The following is a 15880-nucleotide window of genomic DNA, read 5'->3' as shown; positions in this document are numbered from 1 at the left end:
TCTGCGCTGTCGCTGGTTCTCTCTCTGTGCGCTCCTCGCTGGCTCTCTCTCTGTGCGCTCGCTCGCTGGCTCTGCTTTCTGTGCGCTCGCTCGCTGGCTCTGCTCTCTCTGCGCTCTCCTCTCTCTCTCTGCGCTCTCCTCTCTCTGCGCTCTCCTCTCTCTCTCTCTGCGCTCTCCTCTCTCTCTCTCTCCTCTCTCTCTGCGCTCTCCTCTCTCTCTGCGCTCTCCTCTCTCTCTCTCTCTGCGCTCTCCTCTCTCTCTCTCTCTCTCTCTCTCTCTCTCTCTCTGCGCTCTCCTCTCCCCCTCCTGCGCAGCAGCATGGTTTATTTGGCAGTAAACTCTCCCTGAACCCGGCCAACAGACTGAGCGTGCTTGCCGCCATCATTAACAAGTGGCTGTCAGGCAGTGTAGTCAGTCGCCTCAACACCATGGAAACAGCACAGATACAGCCAGCCAGTGACTGACTGATTCACACCCCAGATAAAGCCAGTGACTGACTGATTCACACCCCAGATAAAGCCAGTGACTGGTTCACCCATGTCTCTGTCCGGCTGTTTGTTTATTCTCCATCAGGAAACACACACCTCTTTACATGTTACTATTCCTATGATCCAAAACTTCCATCTGTAGGCATCTGACTCCTGAAAACCCTTTACCAGCCTCTCTACCAGCCTCCAGCCTAGAGCTGGCAATACAATATTGACTGACTTGAGGTTCTCTGTACTGTGGCCCTGTCTGGGAACTGCAGCTAGTAATTAGTACAGTAGTTGCCTTTTGCTCTGTCTAGCGGTTTGTTGGTATACAGTGAGTCAGTGGAGCTCTGTGGGCTAGTAGTGTAGGGGTCAGTGGAGCTCTGTGGGCTAGTAGTGTAGGGGTCAGGGGAGCTCTGTGGGCTAGTAGTGTAGGGGTCAGGGGAGCTCTGTGGGCTAGTAGTGTAGGGGTCAGGGGAGCTCTGTGGGCTAGTAGTGTAGGGGTCAGGGGAGCTCTGTGGGTTAGTAGTGTAGGGGTCAGGTGAGCTCTGGGTTAGTAGTTTAGTGGTCAGGGGAGCTCTGTGGGCTAGTAGTGTAGGGGTCAGGGGAGCTCTGTGGGCTAGTAGTGTAGGGGTCAGGGGAGCTCTGTGGGTTAGTAGTGTAGGGGTCAGGTGAGCTCTGGGTTAGTAGTTTAGTGGTCAGGGGAGCTCTGTGGGCTAGTAGTGTAGGGGTCAGGGGAGCTCTGTGGGCTAGTAGTGTAGGGGTCAGGGGAGCTCTGTGGGCTAGTAGTGTAGGGGTCAGGGGAGCTGTGGGGTGGGGTTTGATGGAATGGGGTGGGGTGTGATTAAGTGGGGTGGGATTAAGTGGAGTGTTGTGGGGTGGGATTAAGTGGGGTGTTGTGGGGTGGGATTAAGTGGGGTGTTGTGGGGTGGGATTAAGTGGGGTGTTGTGGGATGGGATAAAGTGGGGTGTTGTGGGATTAAGTGGGGTGGGATTTTGTGGGGTGGGATAAAGTGGGTGTTGTGGGATTAAGTGGGGTGGGGTGGAGTGGGGTGCTCCAAATCCTCATTCTAGAGTTTGTAATCGAAAGATTCTCCTCCTAGATAACATTTATATAGTCTCCCCGTCTGTTCTCTGAATTGACTTGCAGATGTACATTTGTCTAGGTTTACCCTTTTCTATTCAGCTGAAGTGTGTGGAGTTTTTGGTTTTACTGTCCTTGAAAAAAGGCAGTTTTACACAGACACGTACACCACTTTGATTACCAGGCCACAGCACCTGTCTTCTGAATCACCTCCCAGTAAAGCCCTGTTCCGCCACCTTGACAGGACCATGGCAGCCTGCTGTCTTCTGAATCACCTCCCAGTAAAGCCCTGTTCCGCCACCCTGACAGGACCATGGCAGCCTGCTGTCTTCTGAATCACCTCCCAGTAAAGCCCTGTTCCGCCACCTTGACAGGACCATGGCAGCCTGCTGTCTTCTGAATCACCTCCCAGTAAAGCCCTGTTCCGCCACCCTGACAGGACCATGGCAGCCTGCTGTCTTCTGAATCACCTCCCAGTAAAGCCCTGTTTCGCCACCCTGACAGGACAACTGGGTCGTATTGACTTGACACCAAACAAAAGTAAACAGACTGAAACCGGGAGAGGGAGAAACATTTTTCCGTTGCAAAATGTTTTGCTACATTGGTTAGCCCAGTGGGCATTTTAACAGACAAGGACATGGGAACATTCATGTCTGTAATGTTTCTAGCTTCGTAATAAGGGAAACAGTCTTTTCACACCACTTCGATACCGAAGTGACTTTTTTCGTAGCAGGGTCGAACAATTAACGTACCAGGTTAGGAGACCTGACTGAGGTTAGGAGACCTGACTGAGGTTAGGAGACCTGACTGAGGTTAGGAGACCTGACTGAGGTTAGGAGACCTGACTGAGGTTAGGAGACCTGACTGAGGTTAGGAGACCTGACTGAGGTTAGGAGACCTGACTGAGGTTAGGAGACCTGAGGTTGAGGGTTAGTGAAAAACCAGGCATTATACAGACACTTTCTCTTTCTGGCTGGAGCTGTTTTCTGACAGTGCGCCCCCTGGCTGTGGCAGAGAGACATGACACGTCTATACTCTGCCTGGAGCTGTTTTTGGACAGTGCGCCCCCTGGCTGTGGCAAAGAGACATGTCTGGTTCTGGGCTGACAGGCTGCCCTCTACTTGTACAAATCACTGCCATTTACTCGTTTGAAATCGGGGGGGGGGGGGGCAATTCCAGTCCTCGATGGTCTGATTTGGTGTCACAGTTTTGCCCCCAGTCCCAGCTAACACACCTGACTCCCAATAATCACCTAATCATGATCTTCAGTTAAAAATGCAATGTGATTAATCAGCTGTGTTTGCTAGGGATGGAGAAAAGGTGTTATACCAATCATGCCCTCCAGGACTGGAGTTGCCCACCCCTCCCCCGTTTTAAATTAACAAAAAAATATAGCTTTTTTTTCTCTCCCTCTCTAACAAATACATATTATTTTCAACAGGCTAAGTTCCTAAACTACAAATCTAACAAGATGGACACTTCGTCTGTACTTTATGTCCACCGACAGCTATGCATGTACAAAATGGCACCCTATGAAAGTGCACTACTTTTGACCAGGGAAAAAGGTTAAACCACTGTTTTAAAAGTAGTGCACTATATATGGAATGGGGACCTACAGTAGCACTACGGTGCCCGTCTCGTCCCTGACCCACCAGCCAGGTGGTTCTGTGAGGCTGAGTTGGTAGAGCATGACGCTTGCAACGGAAAGGGCCGTGGGTTTGATTCCCGCTGGGGCCACTCGTATGGAAAATGTATGCACACGTGACTAAGTCGCTTTGGATAAAAGTGTCTGCTAAATGGCGTATATTATTATGTATAGTTAAATTTTTACTGCATTTTACGTATGAATCATTATCCAGAGCGACTTACGATTAGTGCATTCTTAAGATGGCTAGGTGAGACAACAACACACAACACATTTAGATGGCTAGGTGAGACAACAACACACAACACATTTAGATGGCTAGGTGAGAACACATTTAGATGGCTAGGTGAGACAACAACACACAACACATTTAGATGGCTAGGTGAGACAACAACACACTTAGATGGCTAGGTGAGACAACACAACACATTTAGATGGCTAGGTTAGATGGCTAGGTGAGACAACAACCCAACACATTTAGATGGCTAGGTGAGACGACAACACACAGCACATTTAGATGGTTAGGTGAGACGACAACACATTTAGATGGCTAGGTGAGAACAACACACATCACATTTAGATGGCTAGGTGAGACGACAACACATTTAGATGGCTAGGTGAGACAACACATCACATTTAGATGGCTAGGTGACACAACACATTTAGATGGCTAGGTGAGACAACACAACACATTTAGATGGCTAGGTGAGACAACACAACACATTTAGATGGCTAGGTGAGAGGACACATTTTCCCTCAATTCTTTTTTTTTAGCAAAAGGGGAAAAGACAAGGTGAGACGGGGTGCAGACCCAAATCCTCTCCACGTCGCCTAGTAGGAGAGACCTGCCAGGTAGGATACAATCCAGGAGTGTGCAGAGCCTGAGATGCCCAGCCCTGAGAGGGTGGAGAGGAGGATCTGAGAGAGGATGAGACGCCCAGCCCTGAGAGGATCTGATAGAGCCTGAGACGCCCAGCCCTGAGAGGAGGATCTGATAGAGCCTGAGACGCCCAGCCCTGAGAGGGTGGAGAGGAGGATCTGATAGAGCCTGAGACGCCCAGCCCTGAGAGGGTGGAGAGGAGGATCTGATAGAGCCTGAGACGCCCAGCCCTGAGAGGGTGGCGAGGAGGATCTGATAGAGCCTGAGACGCCCAGCCCGGAGAGGGTGGCGAGGAGGATCTGAGAGAGCCTGAGACGCCCAGCCCGGAGAGGGTGGAGAGGAGGATCTGATAGAGCCTGAGACGCCCAGCCCGGAGAGGGTGGCGAGGAGGATCTGAGAGCCTGAGACGCTCAGCCCGGAGAGGGTGGAGAGGAGGATCTGAGAGAGGATGAGACGCCCAGCCCTGAGAGGGTGGAGAGGAGGATCTGAGAGAGGATGAGAAGCCCAGCCCGGAGAGGGTGGAGAGGAGGATCTGATGGTACACGGTGTCCAAGGCAACGGATAGATCTAGAAGGATGAGGGGAGAGAGGTCTGTTGTCCTTAGCTTCACCCAATGCAGAGCTCCATATTCACTGTCTGCCTGCCTACTCAGTGAATCTCAATCTCTCTCTCTCCAAATTACATTCCCTCCCACACAGTGCAGCCTTGTCAGCTAGCTCCCCCTACTGGAGAATAGCTGTAGCACAGCAGGACTCTGAACATGGCAAGACTGGTAACTCAGCAGTGGAGACCTGTAAAGTCTCTTCTGACCTGTGACTACAACTTCTCGGGAGTTTTTCCTGGCAACTGGGCTTCTGCATTGCTTGCTTGTTGTTGTGTTTTGTCTGGGTATCTGTAAAGCACTTTGAAAACTGCTGATGTAAGAATGTTTTTTTTATAAAACCTATGTGATTAACTCAATGTGCATGTATAATATCTTGACATGAATAGACCAGATGGGGACACCTGTTGAGATGCTATCAACCATAGAGGAGGGATTTTGTTTTCCGCTTGTGTCCTGTTCCTCTGAGAGAAGAAACAATATACATACAGAATACGTTCCAGTCAAAAGTTTGGACACAATTTTTTTTTACAAGTTGTCATCAAGGCAAAGGGTGGCTACTTTGAATAATCTCAAATCAATTTGTTTAACACCTTTTTTTTTTTTTTTGGTTAGTACATGATTCCATATGTGTTATTTCATAGTTTTGATGTCTTCACTATTATTCTGCAATGTAGAAAATCGTTTTTTTTTTATTAAAGAAAAACCCTTCAATGAGTAGGTGTGTCCAAAGTTTTTGACTGGTACTGTATAAACCAAAACAAACGTATGATTCCACATGTTAAACAGCTATTAGAAACCAAATGTCTCTTGTCTAGGTGATCATAGAAGTGACAGAGATGCTGCACAACGCCAGTCTCTTGATAGATGACATTGAGGACAGTTCTACACTGAGGAGAGGTTTCCCTGTAGCCCACAGCATCTACGGCGTCCCCTCTGTTATCAACTCTGCCAACTACGTCTACTTCCTGGGACTGGAGAAGGTAGAGTCACTGATTGGTTGATTTTGATCAGCGTGTTCACCAGACGACAGCGTTATAACCCCATGTATTATTAGGTCCTAACCCTGGATCACCCCGAGGCGGTGCATGTGTTCACCAGACAGCTGTTGGAGCTGCACCGTGGCCAGGGCCTAGACATCCACTGGAGGGACACCTACACCTGTCCCACAGAGAGCCAGTACCGTACCATGGTTCTCCAGAAGACGGGGGGTCTGTTTGGCCTGGCCGTGGGGCTCATGCAGCTGTTCTCTGGCTGGAAACGAGACCTTAAGGTACATTTTATTACTTTGACTATTTTATTTTCTGTGTTGCTGTTAATGTTTCAACACTTGGAATTTCATCTTCTAAACTTATTTGGCTACGATTAAAAAAATAAACATTTCGGACAGCTGAAGCAAGTCACATTTTATGAACTTTTTATAGCAAAATGATGAGAGGACAGCTTTGTAATGCAGTTATGCATACTGTGTGCTCTATCCCGTGTGTATTGGATTGACAGGCCACCCCTGGGAGCCTAGTGGTTCCTATAGAGTTTTGCATCTTTGTTCCTTGCTATTTGGTGTTTTTAGGCGGGGTATTTGTTAAGCACTTTGTGACAACTGCTGATAAAAGGGCTTTCTGAAAAACTTTTTCATGTGATTTGACTTTTGACCCCTCTAGCCTCTCCTGGATACGTTAGGACTCTTCTTCCAGATCAGAGACGACTACGCAAACCTGAACTCAGCAGAGTACAGTGAGAACAAGTCCTTCTGTGAGGATCTGACCGAGGGGAAATTCTCCTTCCCCACCATCCACGCCATCTGGTCCCGTCCAGAGAGCACTCAGGTCCAGAACATCCTGAGACAGCGGACGGAGAACGTGGACATTAAGAGATACTGTGTGGACTACCTGGAGAAGGTGGGCTCCTTCGCCTACACCAGAGAGACCCTGAGAGGGCTGGAGGCCGAGGCATACCGCCTTATCACAGATCTGGGGGGAAACCCTGAGCTGGAGGGGTTAGTGAAACACCTCAGTAAGATGTTTAGGGAGCCTGAGACAAAGGCTGGCCCTAAAGAGGACTGACCACACCTATCTTCAGTCATTTACACTGACCTGATACACATCTATCAAACAGGGGTCAGTTCCGTGGTCGAGCCACACAGATATCATGCTCACCACACTGTCACACGGCTGGATTATACAGTCCCTCTGAGCATGACGACTATACCAAACCAAGAACTCACAGCTTCACAAACCTTGTCTTTCTAGTACTCTAGACAAATGTCAAACATAACACACATGCATCATTATAAATATGGAGGAGAGGAGATATGTTCATCACATGACTTGTCCGAAGAATGCTGTCTCTTACATTTTTGTAGTGTTACTTGCAGCTTACAAAAGTTTATTTTATTTCAATACTAAATGGAAGTTAGTTCCCGGCTTTAGTGTTTAGTGAATGCCAAGTGTCAATGAGGTGTAGAAGAAAATGAGGTCAGATTTCTGAGGATGATACTACCAGCGGGATGTTCGTGTACATATTAGATGAATGAATGTATACTCTGTTCTATGGATGTGTTTGGTTATTGTCTGCTACTTTCACCTAAAGTTGAAGTGCGTATCTGGTTCAACGCCTTTGTCTCCAGATGTTTCACCTGCAACACAGCATTTTCTCAATTCGATTACATTGATACTGTAAAGTGCATATGTAACAAACATGAATTTATTGAATAAAACCTTTTGACAAATGACATTTCATTTTAAATTAAATCCTTATCGCTGTTTTTACATTTGAATCAATGTTCCCACGCATGCAGAGACTGCTTACACGATAAACTCTGCATGTTGGCTTAATCAGAAATACTAATTTAATCCAGCCCTTAGCCAGGATAGTCCTCTCTAACACCTGCTAATGTTTCCCAGGGATCCTCCCAACCAGACCGGTCCCTGCTACACCAGGCGAGGGGTTTGGGTCCCAAGTGACACCTTAAGGGGATGAGACTAGTCAAAGGGCCCGATTCAGACTTGGGAAATGTACACTTTTCCAAAACACTTCCTTATGCAGGTGTGTCTCCCTTTCTCTCCCCCCCCCCCCAGTAAATTTAATTAAACTGCTGAAAACCTTCCCACTTGATGGACAACAGATTTTCTCATCACAAAGTAGGATCATGTTTATTTGACAGTTATGTGACTGAAATGCTTTCTAAATATAGTATGTCATTTCAAGCCCTATTGCCCTACTTTTGTTGAATAGGAAAACATTTGGTATTTTATGTATTTGAGCTTGAGCCCTCAGACGTGAGTACACATCAGCAATGTATAACTATGTTCACCAGAAAGGTGAGTTCCAGACCTTTCTGAAAAAAAAAGCAATATAAACAAATAACTGGTAATGGCAATGTCATGAAAAATAATTACAATTGGGTCTATTTAGGCTGAAATCAAAATTTTTGCCGTAACATTCAATTAAGTATGTGTGGTTATTAGGCCTGCCAACGGTCTAATAATTATTTAACATGGTAGAAATAGGGAACAGAGAGTCAGGGTATATCATGTAAAACCTTGTAGAGTACCTAAAGGGAACATTTGGTATAACTTTCTTTGCGTAATATTTTGCATCTTCAGCACATACTCATATGTCCCCATTTCCCAAGTTTTCATCCCTTCAAGTTAAAAGGCCATAGAATTGATATGATTTATTCCACACAATGGCAGCGTTTTCATAAAGTTCACTGTGGGGGGAAAGTTGATACACTTCTGCGTGTTGCCATGACGACTAGTTTCACATTTGACTCCAGCGATCATAAAAGGAAAAATATATCTAAAAAAAAAGGCCATCCTGCTCATCCCCTCTCTACCCAGCAGCCTGATGGTCTGGGGGTAGAAGCTAGTAGTATCTATATTCAGCAGCCTGATGGTAGAAGCTAGTAGTATCTATATTCAGCAGCCTGATGGTCTGGGGTTAGAAGCTAGTAGTATCTATATTCAGCAGCCTGATGGTCTGGGGGTAGAAGCTAGTAGTATCTATATTCAGCAGCCTGATGGTCTGGGGGTAGAAGCTAGTAGTATCTATATTCAGCAGCCTGATGGTCTGGGGGTAGAAGCTAGTAGTATCTATATTCAGCAGCCTGATGGTCTGGGGGTAGAAGCTAGTAGTGTATTCAGCAGCCTGATGGTCTGGGGGTAGAAGCTAGTAGTATCTATATTCAGAAGCCTGATGGTCTGGGGGTAGAAGCATCTATTCAGCAGTCTGATGGTCTGGGGGTAGAAGCCAGAAGTATCTATATTCAGCAGCCTGATGGTCTGGGGGTAGAAGCTAGTAGTATCTATATTCAGCAGCCTGATGGTCTGGGGGTAGAAGCTAGTAGTATATATATTCAGCAGCCTGATGGTCTGGGGGTAGAAGCTAGTAGTGTCTATTCAGAAGCCTGATGGTAGAAGCATCTATTCAGCAGTCTGATGGTCTGGGGGGTAGAAGCTAGTAGTATCATTTCAGCAGCCTGATGGTCTGGGGGTAGAAGCTAGTAGTGTATTCAGCAGCCTGATGGTCTGGGGGTAGAAGCTAGTAGTATCTATATTCAGCAGCCTGGTGGTCTGGGGGTAGAAGCTATTGACCAGTGTCTTAGTTTTATCCATGATGTTCCTGTACTGCCGGCGTCAGAGTGATGGAAGCGGGGAGAACAGGAGTTGGCTCAGGTCCTTGATGATCGTCTTGGCCCTTCCTGCGACAACTGGTGTTGTAGGTGTCCTGGAAGTCAGGCAGTGTGACCAATGGTGTCCTGGTGGAGTTTCCGTACCAGGCAGCCTGACAGTACGGGCTACCACAATCATCTAAGAGACGCTCAGCATGGGGTTGACTCTGTTGGCTGGCGGAGAGAAGAGGCTAATACACACGGTGTAACCCAAGGGCCGCTGGTTCGAAACCCCGAGCCGACTAGGTGAAAAATCTGGTCCATCGGCACTGAAGCCAAATGGCACCCTATATTGTACACTACTAGGCCCCATACAACTCTGGTAAAAAAGTAGTGCACTATATAGGGAAATCACAAATTACCAGTGCTACTTGATTACTGGCCATGTTGTACCATCGTAATGAAAAAAAAAAAAAGTTCCATCCATGAAATTAATTAACAAAAGAACACCGTTGTTTCTGCGAGGTGATTTTTTTTTTATTGACCAATCTAGAATGTGCTCAATTGATCACGTGCTTCCTGCATCACCGTCCCAAATGGGACCCTATTCCCTCTTCAGTAGGGCTCTGGCCAAAAGTAGTGCACTAGCTAGGTAATGGGGTGCCATTTGGGACTGCGCATTACATTCATCTAGAGGTCTTCCACATATCTACAAAAAATGTGTTGAACAAATTCATTTAGTATCATTATCAGGTGAATAAATGGTTTAGATAAAAAACCTTTCTTTGGATTACAGTCGTTTATATGTATGTGGTGCCACCAATGGGTTGGTATAGTACTGTACATCGTTTCACAAACCCTGACCGTGTCCCAAATACATCTAAACTAGTGCACTAGATGGTAATATGAGGGGCTCTGGTCTAAACTAGTGCACTAGATGGTAATATAGGGGGCTCTGGTCTAAACTAGTGCACTAGATGGTAATATAGGGGGCTCTGGTCTAAACTAGTGCACTAGATGGTAATATAGGGGGCTCTGGTCTAAACTAGTGCACTAGATGGTAATATAGGGGGCTCTGGTCTAAACTAGTGCACTAGATGGAACAAACTCGGTGTTGGTTTGAAATCTACAAATACTGATGAGGCTTGATGATGAGTAGTTTGGGAGAATAATTTACTAAATAACACCAGCAGAATCAACCTTAACATGGTCATCCATGTCTCTACCACATGATTCAGCATTTTACATTTGGTTACGCCGGCATCTTGCCCTTTGACAGGAAATGTCACTTTTCAGAAACCAGTATCCATTGTCCCTGTCAATCACTCAAGTCCTCAGCGTACAAAACATTAGGAACACCTGCTCTTACCTTGACATAGACTGACCAGGTGAAAGCTATGATGTCACCTGTTAAATCCACTTCAAATCAGTGTAGATGAAGGAGAGGCGACAGGTTTAAGAAGGATTTTTAAGCCTTGAGATATTTGGGACATGGATTGTGTATGTATGCCATTCAGAGGGTGAATGGGCAAGACAAAAGATTTAAGTTCCTTTGAATGGGTGCAACTCCATATTAGGAAGGTGTTCCTAATGTTTTGTACACTGTAGAGACCTAGGGCTGTATGTGTCAAGCGTCTCAGAGTGATGGTCTAGGATCAGTTTATCATTTTGGATCATAATTAATAAGTTAACATGGACAGGAGGGGCCTGTTCCTAGATCAGCAATCCTACTGAGACGATGATACCTAGAGTTGTGTTCAACATGGCTCTTGTTTGCAGACTCTTAGCCAACTACCTTCCCAGACTCTTAGCCAACTACCTTCCCAGACTCTTAGCCAACTACCTTCCCAGACTCTTAGCCAACTACCTTCCCAGACTCTTAGCCAACTACCTTCCCAGACTCTTAGCCAACTACCTTCCCAGACTCTTAGCCAACTACCTTCCCAGACTCTTAGCCAACTACCTTCCCAGACTCTTAGCTAACATTAGCTGTGTCCCCAGGGACATCCACAGGGGTCCCCGCAGGCCCTCTTTCTAGCCCAGAGCGAACGGAGCTCCTCGGGGGAATGTTGGGGGGATGACAGCATGTCCTGGTAGCACTCCTTCTCACACAGCCAGCCTGCATCCTGGGGAGAGAACAACAACAACACAATCATCAGACAACAATCAGACAACTAGGGTTAGGTTTATGAAGGTCTATCAATGCTAACTGGCATTCGTGTTAACAACCAAGGTGAATAGCATGAGCTGGTTGGTTAGGGTGACTGTTTTCAGGTAGGCTACCAAACTAGGTTCGTTACCTGGTATTTCTACTATACTAGTGTTCTTTACCTGGTATTCATACTATAGTCGTATCATCTGGTTCTTTACCTGGTATTTCTACTATACTCGTGTCATCTGGTTCTTTACCTGGTATTTCTACTATACTAGTGTCATCTGGTTCTTTACCTGGCATTTCTGCTATACTAGTGTCATCTGGTTCTTTACCTGGCATTTCTACTATACTAGTGTCATCTGGTTCTTTACCTGGTATTTCTACTATACTAGTGTCATCTGGTTCTTTACCTGGCATCTCCTCTATACTAGTGACATCTGGTTCTTTACCTGGTATCTCCTCTATTCTAGTGTTCTTTACCTGGTATTTCTACTATACTCGTGACATCTGGTTCTTTACCTGGTATTTCTACTATACTAATGTCATCTGGTTCTTTACCTGGTATTTCATACTATAGTCGTATCATCTTGTTCTTTACCTGGTATTTCTACTATACTAATGTCATCTGGTTCTTTACCTGCTATTTCTACTATACTAGTGTCATATGGTTCTTTACCTGCTATTTCTACTATACTAGTGTCATCTGGTTCTTTACCTGGTATTTCTGTGGTCCAACAGCAGCCATCCAGATCCCCATGCTCACATCTTCCCCCTGAAACAACAAGTAACATGTGTCTCCAATGGTGCCTGTTGGTTTCGTCATCAATGCTTATCTGGTGTTTGGTGCCGTGTGGTCCGGTACCTGGTAGGCCTTGAGTTGCTCTGCATTGCTAGCCAGCCATTGGACGAGGTCCCTGGAGGCCACGTACCCCGAGCCGCAGGCAAAGGCCGGGTAGGCTGGACTGGCGTATTCTAGCTCCTGCCACTTCCCAATGCGGTCCACCGCCCAGCTCTGACGGAAACTGGGAAAGGAAGAACATCAGACAGACAGACACTTCCCAATGCGGTCCACCACCCAGCTGTCTAACAGCAGGAAAAACAGACCGACAGGCAGGCAGACATTTCCCGATGCAGTCCAACATCTGCATCAGATCTCACTCAGCAAAACTACCTCCATGTGATTAGGCTGGAACATGAATTTATCAAACTAGGAGCTGCTCTGAGCGAAATGAGTCTGGAGAACTGTCCAGGCTGTAGGCAGTATTCCCCTGGTTTAAACCTTCATTTAACTAGGCAAGTCAGTTAAGAACAAATTCTTATTTACAATGACGGCCTACCAGGGAACAGCGGGTTAACTGCCTTGTTCAGGGGCAGAAAGACAGATTTTTAACCTTGTCAGCTCGGGGATTCAATCCAGCAGCCTTTCAGTTACTAGTCCAACGCTCTAACCACTAGGCTACCTGCCGCCCAATATATACTCAGCTACTACAGGACGGACCAGGGGAGGAACAGGAACAAAGAAACTTCAAAAGGATCCTAGATCAGCACTCCTACTCTGACGCTTTGTGAACACAGGCTATCAACATATCCAGGCAGACACACCGGACACCGCGTCCCTATCCGGACACTCTGCCTACCGCACCGTATCCGGACACTCTGCCTACCGCACCGTATCCGGACACTCTGCCTACCGCACCGTATCCGGACACTCTGCCTACCGCACCGTATCCGGACACTCTGCCTACATACTGTATCTGTACTCACTTCCCCCACCAGAAGTTGCGTCTCTTCAGGCCCTCGTGGTCGATCTTCATTAAAACCTTGTCCACGTCAATATAACAATCATCATCCGTCTTAAGGAGCAAATGAAACGCAGCGTTTCCCACCGACCTATAAAACAGCAGGGAGTTATCAACCCACCTATCAGACAATGAATTAAGTCACCTGTCAGACAACAAAATTACACTACTGTTCAAAAGTTTGGGGTCACTTAGAAGTTCCTTGTTTTCCATGAAAACATACATGAAAAGAGTTGCAAAATGAATAAAAAAAATATAGTCAAGAAATTGACAAGGTTATAAATAACGATTTTTAATTGAAATAGTGTCCTTCAAACTTTGCTTTCGTCAAAGAATCCTCCATTTGCAGCAATTACAGCATTGCAGACCTTCGGTATTCTAGTTGTCAATTTGTTGAGATAATCTGAACAGATTCCACCCCATGCTTCCTGACGCACCTCCCACAAGTTGGATTGGCTTGATGGGCACATACGGTCAAGCTGCTCCCACAACAGCTCAATAGGGTTGAGATCTGGTGACTGTTCTGGCCACTCCATTATAGACAGAATACCAGCTGACTGCTTCTTCCCTAAATAGTTCTTGCCTTGTTTGGAGCTGTGCTTTGGGTCATTGTCCTGTTGTAGGAGAAAATTGGCTCCAATTAAGGGCCCTCCACAGGGTATGGCATGGCGTTGCAAAATGGAGTGATAGCCTTCCTTCTTCAAGATCCCTTTTACCCTGTACAAATCTCCCACTTTACCACCTCCAAAGCACCCCCAGACCATCACATTGCCTCCACCATGCTTGACAGATGGTTCACTCCGCCGTAATCTTTTCATTTTTTTCTGCGTCTCACGAATGTTCTTCTTTGTGATCCGAACACCTCAATCTTAGATTCGTCTGTCCATAACACTTTTTTCCAATCTTCCTCTGTCCAGTGTCTGTGTTCTTTTGCCCGTCTTAATCTTTTCTTTTTATTGGCCAGTCTGAGATATGGCTTTTTGCCTTTGCAACTCTGCCTAGAAGGCCAGCATCCCGGAGTCGCCTCTTCACTGTTGACGTTGAGACTGGTGTTTTGCGGGTACTATTTAATAAAGCTGCCAGTTGAGGACTTGTGAGACGTCTGTTTCTCAAACTAGACACTCTAATGTACTTGTCCTCTTGCTCCGTTGTCCCCCGGGGCCTCCCACTCCTCTTTCTAATCTGGTTAGAGACTGTTTGCAATGTTCTGTGAAGGGAGTAGTACACAGCGTTGTACGAGATCTTCAGTTTCTTACCAATTTCTCATATGGAATAGCCTTCATTTCTCAGAACAACAATAGACTGACGAGTTTCAGAAGAAAGTTATTTGTTTCTGGCCATTTTGAGCCTGTAATCGAACCCACAAATGCTGATGTTCCAAATACTCAGCCAGTTTTATTGCTTCTTTAATCACAACAACAGTTTTCAGCTGTGGGGGCAGTAGCGTCAGGCTGGCTGGGGGCAGTAGTTTGGTATGTTTCATTTCTATTTGATGATTTCCAGAGTAGCAGAGCTAGTAAAGAGCTTTTTAAACCAAGTCCGATTTTTTCCGTATGAACTTAATTTCATAATTTATACCTTTCAGCTAACTACAGTAGCGGACTATAGGGCCTCAGCGGTGCCTCTCCAGACACTCTGTTTTCTACCAATCATTTACACAAAGACATGTTTCCTTTATGACAATTGGAGAAACTGTGTTCCAGCGATTCCCGTCATAAAAAAAAAAAGATGTACAGCAGCCCTGAGGAGCGCCGAGCAGCAGAGCCGAACTACAGCGAAACTATGAGAGTTGTCCATTTCCATGTTACTGGTGTAGCAGACCAAAAACCACACTAACAAAAAGAAACCGCGACTCTCAGTGTAGTTGTGAGGTTAGACCAGTCATACTGGGTACGTACCACTTGTAGAACTGCAGTAGTTTAGAAGGCACGTTCCTGTATGTATCTACTACATCCACAAACACTATGTCTCCATATCGCAGACCCTCCTGCTCCAGAGACCTGTCCTCCATCTGCAGTCTGGTGCCATGACTCTGGATCCGCCCCTGTCGACCATGTAGCATCTCCCACAGAGAAGCCATGTCTAGGGGGGAGAACCAATGAGAGAATAGAAAACATACTGACAGACAGGCCATGTCTAGGAGGGAGAACCAATGAGAGAATAGAAAACATACTGACAGAGAAAGAAAATACAAATGGATCCAGTATTGAAGAAACAGATCCTACATTGAGTTCTGGTGCAGCCTGGTGATAGGGTGATACTTTAGACCAGCGCCCTATTTCCCTATATAGGACACTACTTTAGACCACAGCCCTATGGCACCCTATTCCCTATATAGTGCACTACTTTAGACCAGAGCCCTATTCCCTATATAGTGCACTACTTTTGACAAAGGCCCATAGCACTCAATGTTTGGTTATTTTCTGCATGAACTCTTCTCCTTCTCACCATGTCTCATATATTGATTGGTCTAAACACAAAGAAACTGGCATATTGTTTGGTTCTGAAGTCACATGCCATTGGACCGGACTCACCGTGGATTTTGAAGATGAACCCTCCAGCTAACCCTGGGAAGCCCAGAGCACTCCTGTGAGGCAACGTCCCCTCATCAATCTGTAACATCACACACAGGAG

At 46.2% G+C, this 15880-nt stretch overlaps 2 protein-coding genes across 2 annotated transcripts in view; one reads left to right on the top strand and one right to left on the bottom strand.

The window, feature by feature from the left end:
- Window positions 1-7409, top strand: part of ggps1 (geranylgeranyl diphosphate synthase 1) — a 38112-nt gene extending 30703 nt beyond the window's left edge. The window contains 3 exon segments of the mRNA NM_001141776.1: window positions 5499-5663; window positions 5738-5953; window positions 6342-7409. Coding sequence (NP_001135248.1) covers window positions 5499-5663; window positions 5738-5953; window positions 6342-6743 — 783 coding nt within the window. The 3' untranslated portion in view covers window positions 6744-7409.
- A 2398-nt stretch (window positions 7410-9807) lies between these two features.
- The window catches only part of b3galnt2 (beta-1,3-N-acetylgalactosaminyltransferase 2), a 28537-nt gene continuing 22464 nt past the window's right edge, over window positions 9808-15880 (bottom strand). The window contains exons 7-12 of the mRNA XM_014157917.2: window positions 15781-15859; window positions 15145-15328; window positions 13212-13337; window positions 12310-12469; window positions 12163-12219; window positions 9808-11418 (exon numbers count right to left, since the gene is read on the bottom strand). Of these exons, the coding sequence (XP_014013392.1) occupies window positions 11278-11418; window positions 12163-12219; window positions 12310-12469; window positions 13212-13337; window positions 15145-15328; window positions 15781-15859 (747 nt within the window). The 3' untranslated portion in view covers window positions 9808-11277. The remainder of the gene's footprint in view (window positions 11419-12162; window positions 12220-12309; window positions 12470-13211; window positions 13338-15144; window positions 15329-15780; window positions 15860-15880) is intronic.

Source organism: Salmo salar, chromosome ssa19 (assembly GCF_905237065.1).
Source record: "Salmo salar chromosome ssa19, Ssal_v3.1, whole genome shotgun sequence".
Lineage (NCBI taxonomy): Eukaryota > Metazoa > Chordata > Actinopteri > Salmoniformes > Salmonidae > Salmo > Salmo salar.
The sequence above is the reverse complement of the archived record's forward strand: the minus strand, read 5'-3'. Positions and strand labels throughout refer to the sequence as shown.